Genomic DNA, 20,055 nt, shown 5'->3' with positions numbered 1-20,055 from the left:
CACTTAATAATTTCAAAGTTTAAAGCTTAAGATTTTTAAAAATAAATTAGTTCATTTCAAAACTCACAAAATAAGAAACTATAATTTTGGCGTTAAAAAACTACCAAATCGATCATTTCCACCTTAACTATTGTGGTTGTGAATAATTTTAGGATTTCTAAATCGTAAAAATAATGTATATTATAATATTTTATTTTTCTCTAAAAATAAGTGTTTACAGGTCCTTGCAAGATTTATATATTTTTCTAACTTAATGTTTGATATTGATTTTGAAGTTGTCATAGATATTTCTTATGCATCTACCCAAAATTTATAGAAATTTTATGCCCAAAATGCTTTCAAAGATAATTCGTGGAGGTTTTACATTATTTTTTTTTATAGAAAAATGGTTTGAGAGTGCTACAGACATGTCAAAATAAGTAGAACCTCACCTCATAATTTGTTCAAAACTACAATCCGAGCATTCGAAAACCTTTATATCGATCATCTCGGCTTGAACATAATACAAAAAAGTTAAGATTTTAAGCTCTAAAAATCACATATATTCTAATAACTTATCTAGACCATCAATTTCACTCTAAAATTAAGTCTTTCAAGATCCACAATAACGGTATCATTTTTTTTATTTTCAAAATTTATTATCGGTGTTGAAAATGGATTTAGATCCATCATGAATATTTCCATTGTCGAAATTACTTTCAAGATGAGGATTCATTTTATTTTCATAAAACTAAAAACTTCATCCTTATTTGTAAGGCTAGACCTTATGGAAACTACATCCTTCCATTTGAAAAAATTGGAAGCCTAAATAAAGTCCTGGAAATAGATAATGGGATTTGATTGGACAGAGTAATGGCGGGAGAGTGATGTAACGTCTTTGTGGTCGTACCTTCTTTTACATGAATTTGTCTGAAATGACCCTAAAATTTAGTTCAAATTTCTGTTATAGTGTCACAAAGTTACTATTATACCCCTTGACAGTGGGAAAGTAATTAAACATTCGGTCAAATCATCCGAAATTCCATTCAACATGCGGCGAGAGTTCGAGTGGAATCTCCCGTCCAAGAATACAAACACACGACAATGCCGTGAGGACGGGGCCTTGGAAATTTCGGGAACTTTTCGGCCGAAAGTTTAGGCGGTGGGACAAATGGGTCATTCGTGAAAGACCAAGGGTATTTTGGTCATAAAAAGTTGAGTTTCGAATAGTTTAGGGTTTTAGAGAGAGGAGGGGGGATGATGGTGATTTCTCTTTTTTTTTTTGTAGAGAGAGAAAATAAAAAGCGGGGATGTAGGGTTTATTTACAGATGGCAGGGTGGTTGCAGAGAAGGACAATTGTCTGAGCCAACCACTGAGGGCAGAGAGAAAAGAAGAGAGAGAAAGAGAGAAAGAAGGGAGAGAAATTGAAAAAAAGAAGAGAGAGAAAGTGGCGCCAGTTGTTGCATGGTCTCTGTGTGTAAGATTTTTGTTGCGCCCAAGCTTTCAAACTCCCCCCGCCCCCCCCTGAAACCTTAATAAAGCTGCCCCTTCAACATTCTTCCACTTGGACTCCTCCCCCTCTTTCTCTCTCTCTCTCTCTCTCTCTCTCTCTCTCCTCTCTTTTTATTAACCCCTGTTGTATTAACGCCTTTATCTCTTTCTCTCTCTCTCACTCTGCTCTCCTTTTGTTAGGCAAACCGTTTCTTTTTCCCACTTCTTAGCACTTTTTATTGGGCCCCTTCTCCTGCAAATCCAGCCCAGCCCCATCTGCCCTCACCTGATTATTATTACTTCTCTAGCCAGCAAACCCTTTCTCTCTCTTCATATACCTCTCTTCCCTCTTCTCTCTCTAGGGTTTCTTTCAAACGCTTATCCACTTTCTCTCTTTATTTCCACGGGCGTTTCCGCCATGGCTGAGGATTTGGACGATGGGGAGTTCTGGTTGCCCTCTGAGTTCTTGGCGGACGATGCTCTTTGGATGGAGAACAAGAGGGTTTCTCACTCTGGTGGTACTGGTGCCTTCTTTCCCCATGAGTTTCCTTACGGTGATGGGTCCTGTGGGTTTGGTCATGACTCGAGCCTCTACTCCCCTGTCGAGTCGGTTGTTGGTTCTACCGAGACCGAGAGTGATGAAGAGGACTACATATCAGGTTTAGCTCATAGGATGGCGGGGTCGATGCTTGATGATGACGAGAAGATGAATATGGAGCAGTTTCCATGGCTTAGAGATGGAGGGTTTGGAAACCAGAAGGTAAGATTTTAGAGACAGAAAGCGTTCCTGACCATGCTCATTTTGTTGGATTTGGTTTTTCTTTCAAATGGTTTTCTTGGGCTTTATTCCAGGTTTTATGGGGTGGGTTTATCTGAATCTTTTCAGTTAGGAAATGATTTAGGAGAGTTTGTAATATCTTGTCCTGACTTATTCGCGCTGGTTTTGTGGTAAACGTTGTTCCTTCTTTTCCCTTTGATTTATTGTTTTTCTGAGGCGTATTTTATTGTTTCAAATAGTTTTCTCTCATTTCAAGTGGTTTTGGGGCCTTTCCTTCTCTTCTCAATTAAGCGTGGCTCCATTTTTTCAGATTTTTCTTCTATGATATGGTTTTGTTTTCACCTGGCGTATGTTCTATGGTTTTTCTTGAGCTTTTGAGTAGTTTTTCCTTGTGAACTTTTTCTCTTTCTCTCTCTAGATTTGTATTTTTGATGTTTGGGGTTTTGATGTATATGTTTGATTCTTTAGGACATATTTGGTCGTTCCGCTCTAATGTGTTTGTTTTGAGCAAATTTCTTTTTTTTTTCTCTAGATTTAGAATTTGCATGGTCTGCGTTTCCCCCTTTAGTCACCAAATGATCTGTTTGTAGGGTTTTTTTCTTTCTCTCTCTCTCTCTAGATTTGGCTGTACTGAGTAGTTCTTTATTTCTATATTCAGTCGCCAACTGCTCTCTCTGGTTCGCCTCAGTCCACTCTATGTGGAATAGGTAGCTGGTCAGGTTGTAGCAATGCTTCAAATGGAAGCAGAGGAAGCTCTAACGGCCCATCTCAAGTCTCTTCTCCTCCTTCAACTCCATTAAACCACAAGGAAGATGCTTGGAATCTTCTTTACGAGGCCGCTGGTCAGGTTGTTAGACTTAAGATGAACGATGAAGCTTCGAAGCTCCACAGTCGGGGTCTTTTGGGCCCTCCAAAGAGGCCTGGTTCCATTAACAAGTGTGCTTCTCATGTGAAGCCTCCTGCTTATCAAGCTTTTTTTCCGCAGCAGGCTTCAAATTTATTGCCGGACAAATCCAAGGAAGCTAGTTTCCTTGTAAGTTTCTCTCTCTACTTTACCACTCTGTGCTCTCTGTTGTTCACTCCTCTTTTCTACTTTCTCTCTTTACTTATGCCGTTTGCTGCATTTCCTCTCTCTAGCCTTTTCATTTGTATTCTTCTCCAAATCTCTCTCTCGAGCCTCCTCTCTTATTTTCTCTACCTATTCTCTTCAATTTCTCCATTTTCTGTGAATTTTTTGTTTCTTGTTTGTCTTCTTAGTCTTGTCTTTTTTCTTGTAGTTACAGCAATTGAAGCAGCAGCACGCTATGAAACAACAGAGTGATTTCACAGTTTGGGCACGGCAGGCAAAAGCCCAACAGACACAGCAGTTACAGGGACGAGTTCGTTCTTGCTCTTTTGGTGCGAGATCTGGCGGGAAGCCATTGGGGTTTTCTTCCCCTGCCTGGATTCCTCCTCAACAACAAATTGCAGGCTCCGGTATGAGAGCCGTCTTCCTCAATGGAACTGGTTCGAGGAGAGAGAGCGGGGGAACTGGTGTTTTCCTTCCTCGACGAGCTGGGAGCCCGAATGAAATGCGCAAGAAACCTGGTGTGTTTTCTCAGTGGTTCTCCTTTAGTTTCAGTCGATTCTTTATCTGGTTTGTTTATGGAAGGGGGGGTTTTGGAGAGAGTGGTTTCTGGCTTTGGTTGTCAGTTTCCTTCAACAATTTGAACTCTGTTTGTTTAATGGTTTTTGTGCAGCGTGTTCGACTGTTCTCCTTCCTGCCAGAGTTGTGCAGGCTCTGAATCTCAACCTTGATGACATGGGTCCTTCTCAACCATGTTTCCAGAGTGGTAGCGCACTCTCTTTCTACTTTTGTGGTTCATTTTACTTGTCACAATTTGGCTATATCTCTACCCTTTTGTGCTTTTGCTGCTTTGTTCTATCTATCCTTTTGTTGTATCAGTCTTCAACTCTTCTGGACGTTTGTCTCCTTCTCCCTCTTCGGCTCATCTCTCTGTGCCTTTTCTCTCTCTTGTGGCACGGGTTCCTTCATTCATGGGACCTTGTCTTCTTTCCATACGCAATCCGTTCCATATATTTCTCTCTCTTCCTTTTGATGTGCCATTCTTTCTCACTCATTCTAGAATGCCTGTGATTTTGATTTTTTCCAAACTTGTATTTGCAGATGCTTATCGAACCGTCGATCCGCGATATCAACAGAGCAGGAGCTCTGTCGTTGCGAATACTAAGCAGCAGCGAGCCATCAGATCTCAACCCACCCCAACTAACCCTGAATTCAGCCTACCTCAAGAATGGACTTATTAACCCCCCCCCCCCCCCCCCCCCCCCCATCTCTCTCTTGGCTAATCTATCCTCTCTCCTCTCCGATCTTTTTTTGGTGAAAAGCATGGGAATTTCCAAGACAAAGGAAGAAGATACAGGGGGATAAAGTATATATACAAGATAATAGATATTGAATTGGCAGAATGTTGCTCTAGTGTTAGGTGAAAAAATAAGTCTCGTTTTGTTGAGGAAAGATGAAACAGTTTGTTTTTTGATGGGGTTTTCTTCTCTAATAAGTCTCAGTCTTTTTGGTCGGTGGCCCCTCGACTTCTCATACCAGAAATTAGGGGGTGCAGGAAAACCCCAAAATCCAAAATCCTCTCGGATAATAAACCTCTCTTTCTATTACCCCACCCTCTCTCTCATGTTTTTTTTCTTTCTAGTCTTCCGTACTGTAACAGCCGGTTTTGAAGGCATGCAGGGTTGGTAACTGTAACTGGTTAATGGAAGTAAATGAAGATATTCGGTGGTATTTTTTTTGAGTGTGGTGTTTTTTTTTTTGAAACCACTTTTAATGTGATGGCGGTTTCTGGAGGATGTGATATTTTTTCTCTTTTACTTTTGCGGCAGATCCGATTTTTTTTCTTTATTTGTTCTGCAATGTTATTGAAAACGGTATTTGAAAATAGTACTATGGATGGCTACTTTTGAGAATTTGAATTTGAATTTCGTTTTTGGTGTTGTCCTGGCTGCTGTATCTTAGTGTTGTCGGGTAGTCCCGCGTTGCGAGGTGGAATCTGTGAATTGTCGAGGAAAAAGTTGAACAACTGGGGTTCGGAACGATTGGTGAAGGCGTGTTGGAATTTGAGTCTGTACTGTGCTCTTGCTGGTGCATACTGTGGTTGTACCCCAATTGCAGAACATTCTTCGGGGGCCTTCTTTTGAAATTCTTGAAATCATTCGTGATCTCGAAAGGAAGGTTTTTTTTTAAATTTTAGGATTTGAACCTTTTTAGATTTTGATATTCTTTGATAGAATTTATAAAGTGAATGCAAATTGTAATATTCAAATTTATTGTACTGTTTTCTGAAGAACTCGTTTCCCGAAACATGGGGACTTAAAATTGGTGGTGGATTTGGTTTTTATCGGCATGGAATCTTCTTTTAATCTGCTGGCACATCGAACTTTTATCTTTCGGCGTAATGAACTTTCAATTATGAGGTGGAATGGGATTTGTTGACCAGGTTTTAGTTCTGCCAAAATGAGTCCTTTTTCGAGTGAAATTCGTTGGGAAAAATGGTTTGAAAATGTCTTGTGAAAGAGGGGTGCGAGGGATTGAATTTGAAAAATTATAGTTAGGAAGTTCGAATTTTGGTTATCATTTTGAAATTTGTTCAAAAAAAAAAAAAAAAAAAAAATTGTTGTTTGATTATATATTATAATGGCAATGGCCTTTTGGTATTTTTGGGGTTTGCTTATGGTTGAAGCATGGTGGGTGTGTCATTGCGTAGGCTTAACGTGAATGGAGCGAGTCCTGATTGCGACTGATGCTGGTCTGATTACCTGGTCAGTCCTCTTATTTTATTTTATTTTGATTTGGAACTTTGGTGAACCTCTGTGGTGAGTACTATCTGCTGCATAAGGACCTGTTGGTACTGTTTGGATGTTTTATTTTATTAATTTGTCAAAAAAACCCCATTAGTTGGTTTGAGTACTAGGCTAGTACCGACGGAGAGGTGATGGCCTTATTTGTGGGTGTTCGGTAGTCAGCTTGGTTCTGATTAGAGAGAAAGAGTGAGGGCAAAAAATAGACAAGTATCCGTAGTGTTCTTCTCATGGTTTTCTTCATTCCAAGCCTCCTTTAGGCATTCTCAGTGGTGACTCTTTCTCTCTCTAAACTCTTTCTTTCTCTCTCTCTTTAACTGGGGGGCCATTGGTTTCTAAATCCCTATGAAGCTCTCTGCGTATGAGCTGTTGTTGTTTTTCATTCTGTGTTTATGTGTGTGTTTTTTGGTGATTTTTTTGGGGGGCTGATGCCTATGCCGTTGGTTGTTTTTGAAAGGCATTTGGGGCCTTTTTCACTTTGAACTGCGCTTCACAGTTTGTGTATAAAACCACTCAGCCTGCAACTCTGTAATAGATAATGGTATAGTTTTTTGGCCTCCAAATATAGGGAAAACCTTAGTATTTATGAATATATTATACCACCTTTATGGGATCAGGGTTACTAGACTTCTTTGAGCAAGATTAGAGACTAGGGTTGAATTGTGTAATTGGGTGGAGGTCATGGCCATGGCTCCCATTTCTGCTCTATTGAATTGCTGCTCTTTTTCTCGCATGGTTAGTAGCACGCATGCAGTCTTTCTCAATATTGGAAAGATGGATGCCAAAAACCAGAGCTCTCTCTCCATATAAATGGAGGGAAACAAAACAGAAGAGCTTCCCTAGACAAACAGAGAGAGATTGAGGAATACATATTCCCTAAAGAAAAAGCCTTAAGCTTCCCTAGAGAAGGCATTGAGAAAACCAGAAAAATGACGTACCTGTTTTTACTCTACAACTGCCTTTGATGCTTTGTGAGCTTTAAGCGAAAGAGGGGGCTTGATCTTGGGAGAGCGAGGTGTTTTTGATAGTAGCGGAGAGTTTTTTCGCAGCAGAGCTGGGTTTTGAACGAGCGAGAAATAGAGAGTTTCTACGCAGCAGAGCTCTAGGTTTTGAACAAGGGAGAGCATAACTCTGTTTGCAAAGCTTTTGACAGAGAGAGAGAGAGTAGAGCTTTGAGTTCTATTTTTGCGCATGAGAGAGATCAGAAGGAGATGAGGGAAAAGCAGGGAGGAGAGGGAAGAATGTGAAGGTTAGAAAGAGAGAGAGAGGCATGAAAAACGTAACTGAAGTGGAAAAAATTCAAGTCTAACTTGAATTTTTTTGGATGGCAATTTTTGCCTTGAGATAAGATTTTTTTTTCTTGCAATCTAAAATTCTTACAAAAGCATGCAATTGTCAAAACGGTCAAAGTCACTTTCACAAAATTTTTAAATTGCAATCTTAAAATATTTCAATTTTGAATACATCCAAACTGGCCCTAAAGTAGATTAAATGCCTCCTCTCTCTACGATGTGAAATAACCAAGAAATGCATCTTTTTCTTTAATTTGGTTGGTCGTTTTTCCTTAGTGTTGAGGAACTCTTTTGTCACTGATTTGGACGTAACACCTTTTTCAGTTTTTCTCTAAAAATCTCGTAATGTTGTGTTGGGCTTTCCAGAGATTGTGTACATGGTTGCAGCCTTAAATTGTAGAATTATGGTGCATCACAAAAATCCATTGAAAAATGGTTGTTTTTTTTGAGCAAATAGGACAAGGAAAAGTTTATATAGAGCCGAGGCTCTAAACAATCAAATTCGAGTCTACCTCAAAAATTTCACTAGAAGATATTGTTTTGATGCGTAAATATCTTCAAATTCATCATATCGATATCAAGATGCTTGGACACAATAAAAAAATGGATTTCATGTTTTGGAAATTGTGTATTTGTAATACACTTTTCAACCATCAAATTTCAAGATTTTCAAGTTTTCATAGATCTCTCGATCTACATTATTTTTAAAGATTTAGACTCTATAAATAAAAATGAAAATATATTTTAAAGCTACCAAAAAAAATTTCGATATTGAAACCATATTTCTCAACACCATTTGAAGGTAGGCTCTAATTTGGTTGTTTAGAGCCTACGTTGTTTTGATATGGAGATGTATGTATATGAAGAAAAGAGGCAAGTTTTGTATGCTTTTCTTATTGTATAGAAGTAATATGCTTCCCCCCATCTTGCAAAGTCCAATCTAACGGTTGAGGTTGAGATGGACCCAACTACAATGTCGTGTCTCTATACTGTTTTATTTTTTATTTTGTCTATAAAATATTATAAAACCAAAATTTAGGCGTTTATTCTTCTCTTAGCTTCGCACTTGTGAAAAATATAATGTAAATATTTTTGAAAAAATAAAATGATTGAAATACCCTTAACAGTTTTTAAGGCAGTTTGGTCATTTTATTTTATAGGAATATTTATTTTGTATTTGTTTTAGGTGCACTCCATTGAGATGATGAGATATACCAATTTCACATTTATATGTTTTATAGAAAAACAATGAAAATTAAAATACTATGAGGTATTGGATCTCGATCAAATGGTAGTGACTCACTTGATCTAAATTGGATGGCGGGAGAGAGGGGAAAACGTATAACTTCTATACAATTGGGGAATTATAGAAACCTTTCCAAAAAAAGAACAAAAAAAAAGATTCCAAGTGAAAAAATTAGTGCACCTTACGATATATTATTTGGACCATATATTTTCAGAATTTTCATGTGTTTATAAATCTACTTGATTTAAACCATCTTTAAAGTTAAAATTTTTTATTTCTTGAAATGAAAATAGATTGGGGCCATTGTGACGATTTTTTATCACAAAATTGCATCTTATCACAAAATTTGGAGGTGCGCCTTTAGTTTTGTTGTGTAAGGTTTCAGCCTTGTGCAAGTCCCACACGCTTTGAAAATTGCTAGGGTTGAGCTTGTTTTCACTAGTGTTGTGAAATCTGCTTTGCGACGCCCCGAAGAGACCGAAGCTTTTGGACTTTTGGCCTAGACTGTAGCAAAGTGAAGTCTGGTGCCGTTGATTCAATCGGATTCGAGCTGCTATGGTCATATTCAGGTTTGCTTCGAGCCGATTTCAACCGAAGTTTTGGCCTCTTCGACCTAAAGAAAAGAATATTTATATAAAAGTATTTTTTAATTTTTTTTTTTTAATTTTTAAATGTAAATATTAAATTTCGTTAAATTTTGTAAAAAAATCCGATGTAATCGGCGCCCGATACCCCAAATTGCTTTATTTTTCTTATCAAACCCAAATGAATATGACAACATTAGTTTTTGCGATAAGTTAGGTCTTCAACGAAACGTGTAGGCATCCATTTGCCCCTCCTACCCTCGAATGTTGGCCGAAACGTGACCAGATATTCCCTCTCTCTCTCTCTCTCTATCCCTTGGAGTGGTTTCCATTAATATAGAAGACAGGGAATTGGAATTGCAGAGGTACAGAGACACGAGAATGGTATAGCGTGCTCTTATCGACAAAGGCAAAATTTGTCCTGTGAGATTCTATTCGATTGGTCACATATGGATTGGTTTCCCAACATGATTAATGCATGTGAGTCCTCTTCTTTCCTTTCTCTCTCTTCAACACATACGGGGAGGCGATATGATCAATGTATCCCCCTCTCTCTCTCTCTCTCTCTCTCTCTCTAGAAGCATGTGAAGTTATAAATAGGGGATTAAATGAAGACATTGCTGCATAGTATTTTTGTCAGGGTTGAAATGTAAATAAATACATGCCCTATCGGTCATGAGATGGGTAATGCAATATTTAATGCTTCCTCTTCTTTAATTTTCTCCATTGAAATGGACCTTCCAGTGGCCCCACACATCACGCGGCTCTTTAAACTCTTTAAGAAGGCCAAAACATTTTATGCTCCCAACGGAACACATTTTTTATTTGGTCCATGCGAAATTCTGTGGTGTTTTTTTTTGACCTAAACGTTTTTGAGTTAATGTTTTTATAGAATAAAATTTCTGAGATGAGCAAGCTAAGATGGTGAATGGCAATATAAAGAAAGATGTAATTTATAATGAATACATTCCAAGGAAGTTAAGGTAGCTCCGATAAGAGATAAAAGAGGGAAAATAGACCAATGCAATTTGTTCATATATATAGCTTTGATCTAGAATGATTCCGGTTAGGAGGGGTAATTTGGTTCAAGTGGAATGCTCTAAAAAGGCAAAAAAAAAGACCCCAGAACCACATGGATAGAAGCAGTGAGAATATATATTATGATTTATATTTTAACTGAGGGTGATAAAGTACAATGACGAAATATAATTCGTATAGCCGATTCAAATATCGGAGACAAGGCTCTAATGATGATGATAATCATAGTTTGAAAAATACCTTCCTCGACACAGCAACCAACCCTAAAAAAATATGAAAATTCTTATGTTTTATAAAACCGTAATAGTCTCGAGATTAAACAAGAGAGCATCCAATTTTCTGCACTAAAAACAAGAGACTGTCTAGTTTTTGGAGGATCTGATCTAAGAGTTTTAAAGCTTCAAAGCCAAATTTTTTATTTTTCTTTATTTATAAAAAATCTCATTCTAAGGTGCATCTATAATTCATATCCAAAAATTGCCGCTATTTAGGTCTTGAGGATATAGATGCACAGCGTGCTCCAGGTGGGAGCATCTATAAGAGAATACTGCAAATCTCTTTGTCCTTTTGTTTTCTATTTACTTTTTCACGTGTGAGCTTGTTTCCTAGTACCACATCTACTGTTCTCCATGTTCCCTTTGAGCAAGTAGGGTTTAGTCCCACAACATTACTTCCGGAGATCTGGCCCAATCTAAATTTTCATGAAAATTTTTTATATAAGTCCGAGGCTCTAAACAATTAAATTAGGACGTGCCTCAAAAATTTTACTATAAAATGTTGTTTTGATGCCCTAATATCTTCACATTGATCATCTTGACTTCAAGATGCAAGGACATGAGAAAAAAATGGATTTCAAGGTTTGAAAATAGTGCATCTTGTAATGTATTTTTAGATTGTCGATTTTCAAGATTTTTAAGTTTTTATAGACCGCTCGATCTATACTGTTTTGAAACTTTAAATTTTATGATCAAAGATGAAAATATATTCTAGGTCTATCACTAGGATTTTCAGTATTAAAACCATATTTATCGATACTATTTGAAAGTGCGCTTTACTGTGATTATTTAGAGCCTCAGCTTTATACAAACTCACCCTTTCATCATTCATTTAGAAAGGATCCCCAGATCTAAGGATGGAATTGGTGGAGATTGACCTACTTCTTATACTGAACTACGAATCAATTTGATTTCAATAAACTCATATGGTTCTATCATATAGCTGGTTGATCTGCATAGTAGGCTTCATTTATTTTTTTTAATTTTTAAAATTTAAAGATATTTATTTATTTTTATCAACTCCGACACCATGTAGAGTGGTTAGATCTGCCCAAATCAGCGATTCAGATTGGTCCAATGGATCACCGATCCGAGTTTCATAACATTTGTCCTAGACAATTTGACCGATTAATAATAAAAATAAATGATTTCGTCTTATGTGGTATGCATCGTTCTACAAGTTGCTGCACAACAGTATAGGATAGGGTTTTGGTGTGTTTGCCGACAAACTGTGTTCAATGTGGTTGCTTTCCGAAAATCTATCATTGACATGGATTTTCGATCTAAAGTTTTAAATGCAATGGATTTTCAATCGAAAGTTTTACATGTCATTAATATCGAGCACCATGTTCATCACTCTTAAAAGAAGTAAATTTTAAACCTTGCAAACAGATCCTTTTTTAAATTTCGCTTTTGGAGCATTTTTTAACTGTTCAATTTAGTCGTTTGGAAGAATCTATTAAATTTCTATTTTTTTAGATTCATAATTATAGTGGTCGAGATGATTGACCGGTGAAATTTTATATCCAACATCTATCTTTAATATGGAATTTTAGAACATGGCACATTTGAGCTCTTCACAATAGTATAATCTGTATAGGATGAGGTTTCTATGAGGCTTAGGTTTTATGAAAACGACATAAAACCTCACCTCAAATCCTCGTTCGAAAAGTACATTGACGATAAAAATATCTATGATGGCTCTAAAATCAATTTTCAATGCCAATAATAAAATTTTAAATTCCATAAATGGTAGTGGATCTGTGAACACTTGTTTTAAAGAAAAATAAACGGCTCAGACAATTTGCTCCAATATACACTATTTTTAGAGCTTAAAATTCTAATTTATTTCACAACTATAATGTTCAACTCGAGATGAACGATGTAAAGACTTTCGAATGCTTGACTTGCAATTTTCGACTGAGTTATGAGGTCAGGATCTACTTATTTTGATTGGGCTGCAGCCCTATCAAACCATTTTCCATATGTATGGCTTCGAAACATTTGTACTCCATAAAAGGGAGGGCAGAGATGAAAGTTTCTACTGCTTCAATCTCCCATTTGCGGAAAACGCTTGATCTTCATTGTCTGTTGTCGATGGTGGAGTAGTATAGTGTAGCATATCTAACGTACTTGTATCCATTGTTAGAAAAACAAGGTGAGGTTAGATCGGAATGGCCGGTCACGATTTTGGGCAGTTTTGGTGACTGATCGGTATTAAAAAAATAAAAAAATAATATATATATATATATATTTTAAAATAATGAATTTGATTTGTAATGCATTTTATAATATTCGTTACATTATGGTAAATGTTAAAAATTGTTTTGTCATTAATACTCATTTTAATTAAAAAATCATTTTGTTAAAATCTATTTTTTTCAATAATTTTCAAATTCATTTGAATGTGTTTTGTTTTAATCTTTCTTTATATGCTTTTCATATTTTAGTATAAATTATTTTTTTGTAATTTTTATATTTTTTCAGCACTTTTTTTACTGCTCGGGACTTGCCTAGTTAGAATGGTTGAATCGGCCGGTTTACCGGTTAGGCCGGTTAAACCGCTTCCAGGCCCATGTCTGGTTAACCCTTTCGATTCGATTTTGCGAACACTGCTTGTATCCTGAACATGCGCCACCACATTTGGTATTGAGCAATGTTTTCCTTGGTCGATGGTGTACTAATACACTGTAGCGTACCTAACATACTTGTATCATGAATATGCGACACCACATTTGGTATGCCTGACCATGGTTGGTTGTCCTTTGTTGATGGTCGAGACTATCAATAGTTTACTGTAGCATACCTAACATACCTGTTTCAAAAATATGCGATACCACATGTGGTAGGCTAAACTTTTCCATCATTATTTATGGAAAGTGTACTTAGGCTTGGGTGGGAGAATGATATCTATTTACGAGATGATAACAACAATCACATAATGTTATTTATTTATCAACTTTTTTTTCATGCGGCAGGGACCATATGTTCTCCGGGATATATAGCATCCATATTAAAGATGGATGCAAATAGGTGGTCCATCTAAAAACAATTGAAACTAACGGTCCAAATTTTTTCTTAATATATTTATTATTTTTAATATTTAAAATTTATTTATTTTTTCATATTCATGATCTCCATGTTAGATATTACTTGTCGTTAAAAATGAGGTAAAAAAGTTCACTTAAAAAATGGATTTGTAAGCGGCGACTCATTTCTACATGGACTCATAGAAACCGTGTCCTTTATTTATATTTGGTGTAAAGTATTAGTTTGGTAGGGGTGTGGCTTCATAAAACCACACCTCAAAATTTGTTAGAAAACTATAAATTGATCATCACCATCTCTACAATCAAGGATCTTACAAAGACAAAAAAAAAAAAGAAAAAAGAATAAGAAGATTGCAAGCTCTAAAATTGGAACACTCAAAACGAAAGTTATCGAGCTCTGAAAATGCTACATCTTACAACAGGTTCTGGATCATACATTTTTTTTAAGGAATTGTCTACAAAGATTCCATTTATCTTTTGCACATAGAGGTCACAATTCTTTTTGTCCCTTAAATTTCAAAATGGGTGGTTGTAAGAGTGTCATTGAATAGACACAAAGTTTCAAAACGAATATTCTTAGACTTCGAGACTCATCCCAAGCCATCTAATGAGTGAGAATACTTGTAACCTCCATGTATAGAATATAAATGGTCTCTTTATAGACAATCATTTTAAAATGGTTTTGGGTCATCCATTTTAGGTATTCACTAATCTGATGGGTATATGTAATTTTTGAAAGTTCAAATTCTAGAATAAAAATTGGAAATAGTTTTGCCATCACAAAGACTGTAAAACTGCAAACTTACAAAAGCCAAACCCTTTTGAGGTATTATTGACTATTGTATTATGACCAAGTCTCTTGTCAAGAGATCTTATAATTTTGAGTGAAAGCATTTTTAATTATGGAAATTTCCATTAGGGTATTTGAATCGAACCTTGCAACACAATAGTCAATCCCCTTTTGCGGTATGGACTATTGTCATATGACCCAGTCGCTCTCGTCAAAAGATCTTATAGCTTGAGTGAAAGCATTAAAATTTCCATCTGGTTACAAACCCATAAAATATGTTTGAAATACATGGATTCTGCCAAAATTTCCAAAAAAAAAAGCATGCTCTCACTAGATAAAAGTTCTAAATCATGAAGAAAAAAAAAATCTTATATACCATGAGAGAAAGTGTGAGGGGCAAGTGAAAAATCCAAAACCAAATCTTAATAGAAGTCGCTATTTGCTCTTGCAAAACCTAAAGGGTGTGTTTTGTATAAGGTTGCAACTTTAAACAATAGAAAATAAGACGCACTTCCAAACTTTGTCATAAGATGCAATTTTGGTATTGAAAATTTTAAAGATGGCATGATAATCTATATTCATCTCTAATTATGAAATTTTAAACTACAAAAATAGTTCAAATCAAGTAGATCTATAAAACGCATAAAAACTTAAAAATGGACGGTCCAGATAATGTATTGCAAGATGTACTATTTTTGGGACTTGAAAATTTCATTTTTCCATATCCATATATCTTAATGTTGAGATGATCAATCAGATAGTTTTCCAACATCAAAATAGCATTTTCCATAGATTTTTGAAGTGCACCTTAATTGTAAATTATAAGGTGTCAACTTTACCTAAACTTCCTCCAAACCTAAAAATCAGAGATAAACCCTAACCTTGATATGGATACTTATGATTGAATAACGAGCAGATTAGTCGCTCTTATTTTGAATGTTTAATAGAGATACTTATGATTGAACATCGAGCAGATTAGTCACTCCTATTTTGAATTAATAATTGAAAATAATTTTTTTTAAAAGGGACGTTGTCAATCATGAATAATCAAAAAGAAAAAGAAAAAAATGAAATCCATATACTATCTGAGAATGGGAGAGAGAGGATAAGGCATCAATAAGAGAGAACATGAGAGACATATTCTCTCTCACCGATGTAGATGTATGGTTTGCTGTAGATGATAGAGTGGTTGACTATGTTCTATCTAAAATGTGGAGCCTTCTAATATCTCACAAAGTACAAATTTTTTTCTAGCTTTTAGGACGAGGTAAATTGCCGACAATTGATAACCTAAGAAGAAGATGTAAGATTTTACGTTATATATGCTTGATGTGTAAAAATGATAAAAAAACATGTGATCACTTACTTATTCATTGCCCTTGCATATATTACATGTCGATGTAGGCAATTTGGTAATTGGATTGGACGAAATTCTACCTCAATCCCCCAATCTCCAAAGTTGGGAAGTCTTTAATGTTGTCAATTATGTGGAATGTTTGGAAGGAAAGAAATAGAAGAATGTTAGAAGGTTGAAAAATCTGACGAACAAAATTTTGGTAACCATTCTAGCTACAATGGTCGAATGGTGCTCTGGTTCGAAAAGAGTGTTGGGGAATACGTAGGAGTGATCTTATTTACAACTTTGAACATGTCGCGAGAATGAAAATCCAGAGAATCGACATATTAAAAAATAGGAATCCCCGACCCATGCCCACCATTAAACTAAATTTTGATGGTTGTCTGATTAGAAATCTAAGAACAAAAGGAGTTGGGGGATCATTAGAGTTCATGAAGGTAATGTCCTCTTTATGTATTCAGGGCCTTGTGGGTTTCTTACTGCAGATGAGGAGAAGGCCTTAGCTATCTTAGTGGGGCTCAAACTCCTCATTTCAGGAGTACAAAGTGGTTGAAGGGGATTCATAGACTGTAATCAATAGGGTTCACATGTCTTGTGCCACATGTTTTGCATATAAATATAGAGCACCCTGCATAAAAGTTGGCATACTTGTAAAGAAAGAAAAAAGATTAATGAAAAGTTTTTAAGGTACTGCTTGAGGGGTAAAAGGAGAGAGGAGAGTAAATTAATTTGTTAGAAACTCAATTGAGCGGCCAACGAAGGAAGCCAAATGTAGATATTTAAGTCAGTGTTTCAATCTAGATTGGGAATCAGCTGGGACTGAACTTCAGAAAGGTATCGGTGCTAGTCATGTCCCCTTCTAAATCCTATTTTAAAATTTTTATTTTTATTTTTTAAATTTTGGATTGCCGATTCAGACCGATCCAACTAGATTTTCATTATGGATTATTTATCCCATCGGTTTGAGCTTTGAGATACTGATTTAAATGAGGAGAGATATAGAAAATAAGAGAAAAGGAATGTGTCAAAAGAAAATGGGATTATCTACAAAGAGACCATTTATCTTTTGTACATGGAAGTTACAATCATTCACACTCATTTGATATCAAATAGGATGGCTTGGGGTCATTGTATTATTTTCTATGTAATATTGACATGGTTCATATGTATATATATAGTGTGTGGTTTGTATAAGGTTGAGGCCCTAAAGAAACAAAATAAGATGCACCTTCAATTAATATTGAAATATGTTATTTTGGTATCATAAATCTTTATGATGGCCAAAAATTTATTTTCATCTCTAACCATAAAATGTAAAGATTACGTATTTAGTTGTTTTTTTGGGAAGTACTAGATATTTATATATTAACTTAATGGAGCTATGAAAAGCCTATTTTAATAAAATATATTATTTTAATAATTATTTTATTTTATTTTATTTTGAAAGGTTCTTATAAGGTGGATGCTTATGAGAAACTTGGAAGGAAAGGGTCATGCCTCTATTTTTTTTTTTTCCTAATTACATATGGTTTTCCCAAAATGTGAGGTCTCTACCATACTTTGAGCAATAATGCTTATTTTTTTAAAAGTTTTTTGTATGGTGCAAGCTTTTCAAAAACATGGAGGGAAAAAGAAGTAACACAGAAATTTCAAAAGTCAAGGGCCTCTAATTGTTCTTTTTATCCCAAATATCCAAATACAATTTACTAAATATGGTTATATATGCAATATTATTAATGACACTGAAACTATCTCAACTATCCGCTTAGATCAACCAATTTTAAAGAAACAAAACATAAAAAGAAAAAACATATATCATTGCATAAGGTAAGGGGCATGTAGTCGGGTTTCCCTACCATCCTTGCTCACTGTTGATTCCATTTTATATTATGTCCTATGTTGAATTTAACAATAGGTGTGGTTTGTATAAGGTAGCTGCCCCAAACCATCAAAGCAAACACTATCTCTAAATAGTAGCGAAAGATGGATTTTTCGGTAGCAAAAATCTTTGTGATGGCTTGAAAATTTATTTTTCACTCTAATTATAAAATTTAAAAATTTAAAAATAATGTAGATTGAGCAGATCTATACACACTAGAAAATATTGAAAACTGATGACCCAGATAATGCAGTACAAGATCCGCTATTTTCCAGACTTGGAATCTATTTTTCTTTCACATCAATACATCTCGAGGTTGAGATGATCAACTTGAGGGTTTTTCAACATCAAAACATCTTCCGGTGAATTTTTAAAATGCGCCTTAATTTAAATGTTTAGGACCTCAACTATATATAAACTTTCCCCGGAGTACTCGCCACATTTGCCATGATGCAAAGTCGTGCATGCTAGTCCTAAAATGCGTAACCATTATTGAACGTTCTTTTTGTTGAGTGGGTTTGCTTACATTAAATCTAAATTCCTTTTGAGTTACCCCTCCTCCTCCAAAAATAACAACTCTTACACGTGAGTGGCAATACTTTGTCATGCTATATGAGAGAAAAGGAAATCTATTCAACAATTTCCTTTTTCTATGATAAAATAGCTGGTAGTTGGACTTTGGACATAGTGCTCACCTAACCATGGAGCACATGCTCACCTAACCATGGAGCACATGGCCTTCACCCATTCTTGGTATATCCTTTGTAATTCACACATTTTAAGCTCATTCCCTTTATTTGTTTTTATATTTTCCCACCAATTGAGTGACTAGCAACGAATAGGGGTTGGCTTTTGATTAGTAATGTTTCAAGACTCGGTCGAGTTTTACTTGAACTTAGATAGTAACTCGGCCTGGCCCTAGTGGCGAGGTGTGAGTACCTTGGTACAGTGGGTAGTCACAAAAAAAGGGGCAAAGCCCCCCTTATCTCATCTCTCTTTCCGATAGGAAAACCCCCTTTCAATTATAAACCAATTATTCTCTCTCCCCCCTAAAGGCAGATGATTTCTGACCCATTTTCATTCTTCTCTCCCCCTCTTGTCTCTTTCTCTCTCCCTCATTCTATCTTTTTTCCATTTCTCTAACCCTCACTCTCTCTCATATGTTGTTTTTTTTTTTTCCAATGTTTAATTATATGGGTCATTGCTCGGACGAGTCCACTTGAGTAACTTACTTTGGCCAATGGTAAATTGCAAGTCGCGGGAGACCTTTAAAACACTGGTTTGAACTAATTGAGTGGTTTATCATTATTGTAACTTGTGAGCATGGTCCCTTGTATTGTCATATTATTTGGAAATAATGCATGAAAAACTGGACTTGGTCCAAGACTCAGCCATGGACTGGGCTGAGCAAGCACATCCAGTTTTGGGTTGGCTTGGCCAGTCTCGTTGAGTCCCGCTTAATTGGCCTTAAATATAAAAAATCTAGGAAAATCAAATAATGGTGCAATTTCAAAAAACTCATAAAATTCCTAATGTATGTTGATGAAATTTTAAAAAATTTAAGATGCTTAGGATATTTTATCCATCAAAGTGGAAAGCATTCATTCAACAGGGCAAACAAATAATTAGTTCTATTAAGGCATTTATATTTTAAAAGGGGATTGTATACAATGAGACTATTTACCTATTATACAAGAAGGTTATAATTGATTATAACCATCCGATGTGAAATTTGATAGCTTGAGGGTGTTGCAAAGTTAATGCAACCACTCAATTTCCTATCTATAAGTTAAGATTAATTGTGACCACATGTAAAAAAGATAAACAACACGTATTATCATAACAACTGTAAACTGTTACAAACTTAAAGCAAACTGAAAGCAAACTTGTTACAGACTCAAACTTAACTAAGCAAACTTGAAAATAACAAAAATCAAAACGACTCAAAACTTACAGGCTCATAAAACAAAACAAAACTTACAGACTCATATAACAAAACAAAACTTACAGACTCATATAACAAAACTTACAGAGTGCAGATACAGTAACTGCATAATAGTTTCATTGTATACTTTTCCTTTTAAAACTGTGTGGTTTCTATAAGGCTGTGGCTCTTAACAACCAAAGTAAAATGCACATTCAAATAGTATTGAGAACTGTAGTTTTAATATTAGAAATACGTGTGATAGATTTAAAATATATTTTTATTTTTAATTATAAAATTTTAAAATTAAAAAATAATGTTGATTGAGTAGATATATGAAATCTTGTAAATATTAAAAATTGACCATCGAAAACTGTGTTACAAGATGCATTAATTCCCAAACTTGAAATCTATTTTATTTTTCTCACTAATTCCAAAACTTAGAAACCTATTTTTTTTTTCTTACGTCCCGAACCTCTTAAAGCGAAAATTTTAATGTGG

The 20,055-nt window shown here is 35.5% G+C and overlaps 1 protein-coding gene across 7 annotated transcripts; it reads left to right on the top strand.

Annotated features, from left to right (window-relative positions):
* The first annotated feature begins 1,703 nt into the window (after window positions 1-1,703).
* On the top strand, window positions 1,704-5,056 carry LOC18440207 (TIP41-like protein). Of its 7 annotated transcripts, none has more exons than XM_088873396.1 (5): window positions 1,704-2,231; window positions 2,938-3,282; window positions 3,533-3,836; window positions 3,989-4,081; window positions 4,417-5,056. In XM_088873396.1, the coding sequence occupies exons 1-5, from the start codon at window positions 1,890-1,892 to the stop codon at window positions 4,554-4,556; spliced, it is 1,224 nt and encodes a 407-aa protein (XP_088729522.1). In that variant the 5' UTR covers window positions 1,704-1,889; the 3' UTR covers window positions 4,557-5,056. The 7 variants fall into 7 exon arrangements, with proteins under 7 accessions (XP_088729522.1, XP_088729521.1, XP_088729519.1 ...); XM_088873395.1 differs by having other exon boundaries at window positions 3,527-3,836; XM_088873393.1 differs by having other exon boundaries at window positions 2,908-3,282.
* Window positions 5,057-20,055: the final 14,999 nt, after the last annotated feature.

The sequence above is a fragment of the Amborella trichopoda genome, chromosome 8 (genome assembly GCF_054954075.1).
Source record: "Amborella trichopoda isolate Santa Cruz 75 chromosome 8, AtrichopodaSantaCruz75HAP2 v2.0, whole genome shotgun sequence".
NCBI classification, from domain to species: domain Eukaryota; kingdom Viridiplantae; phylum Streptophyta; class Magnoliopsida; order Amborellales; family Amborellaceae; genus Amborella; species Amborella trichopoda.
The sequence above is the reverse complement of the archived record's forward strand: the minus strand, read 5'-3'. Positions and strand labels throughout refer to the sequence as shown.

Coding starts and splice junctions, on each gene's coding strand:
- LOC18440207 (XM_006850359.4), top strand. CDS start 1,890: ATGGCTGAGGATTTGGACGATGGGGAGTTCTGGTTGCCCTCTGAGTTC. Junction 3,283..3,526: donor CCAAGGAAGCTAGTTTCCTT/GTAAGTTTCTCT, acceptor TTTTTCTTGTAG/TTACAGCAATTGAAGCAGCA. Junction 3,837..3,988: donor TGAAATGCGCAAGAAACCTG/GTGTGTTTTCTC, acceptor GTTTTTGTGCAG/CGTGTTCGACTGTTCTCCTT.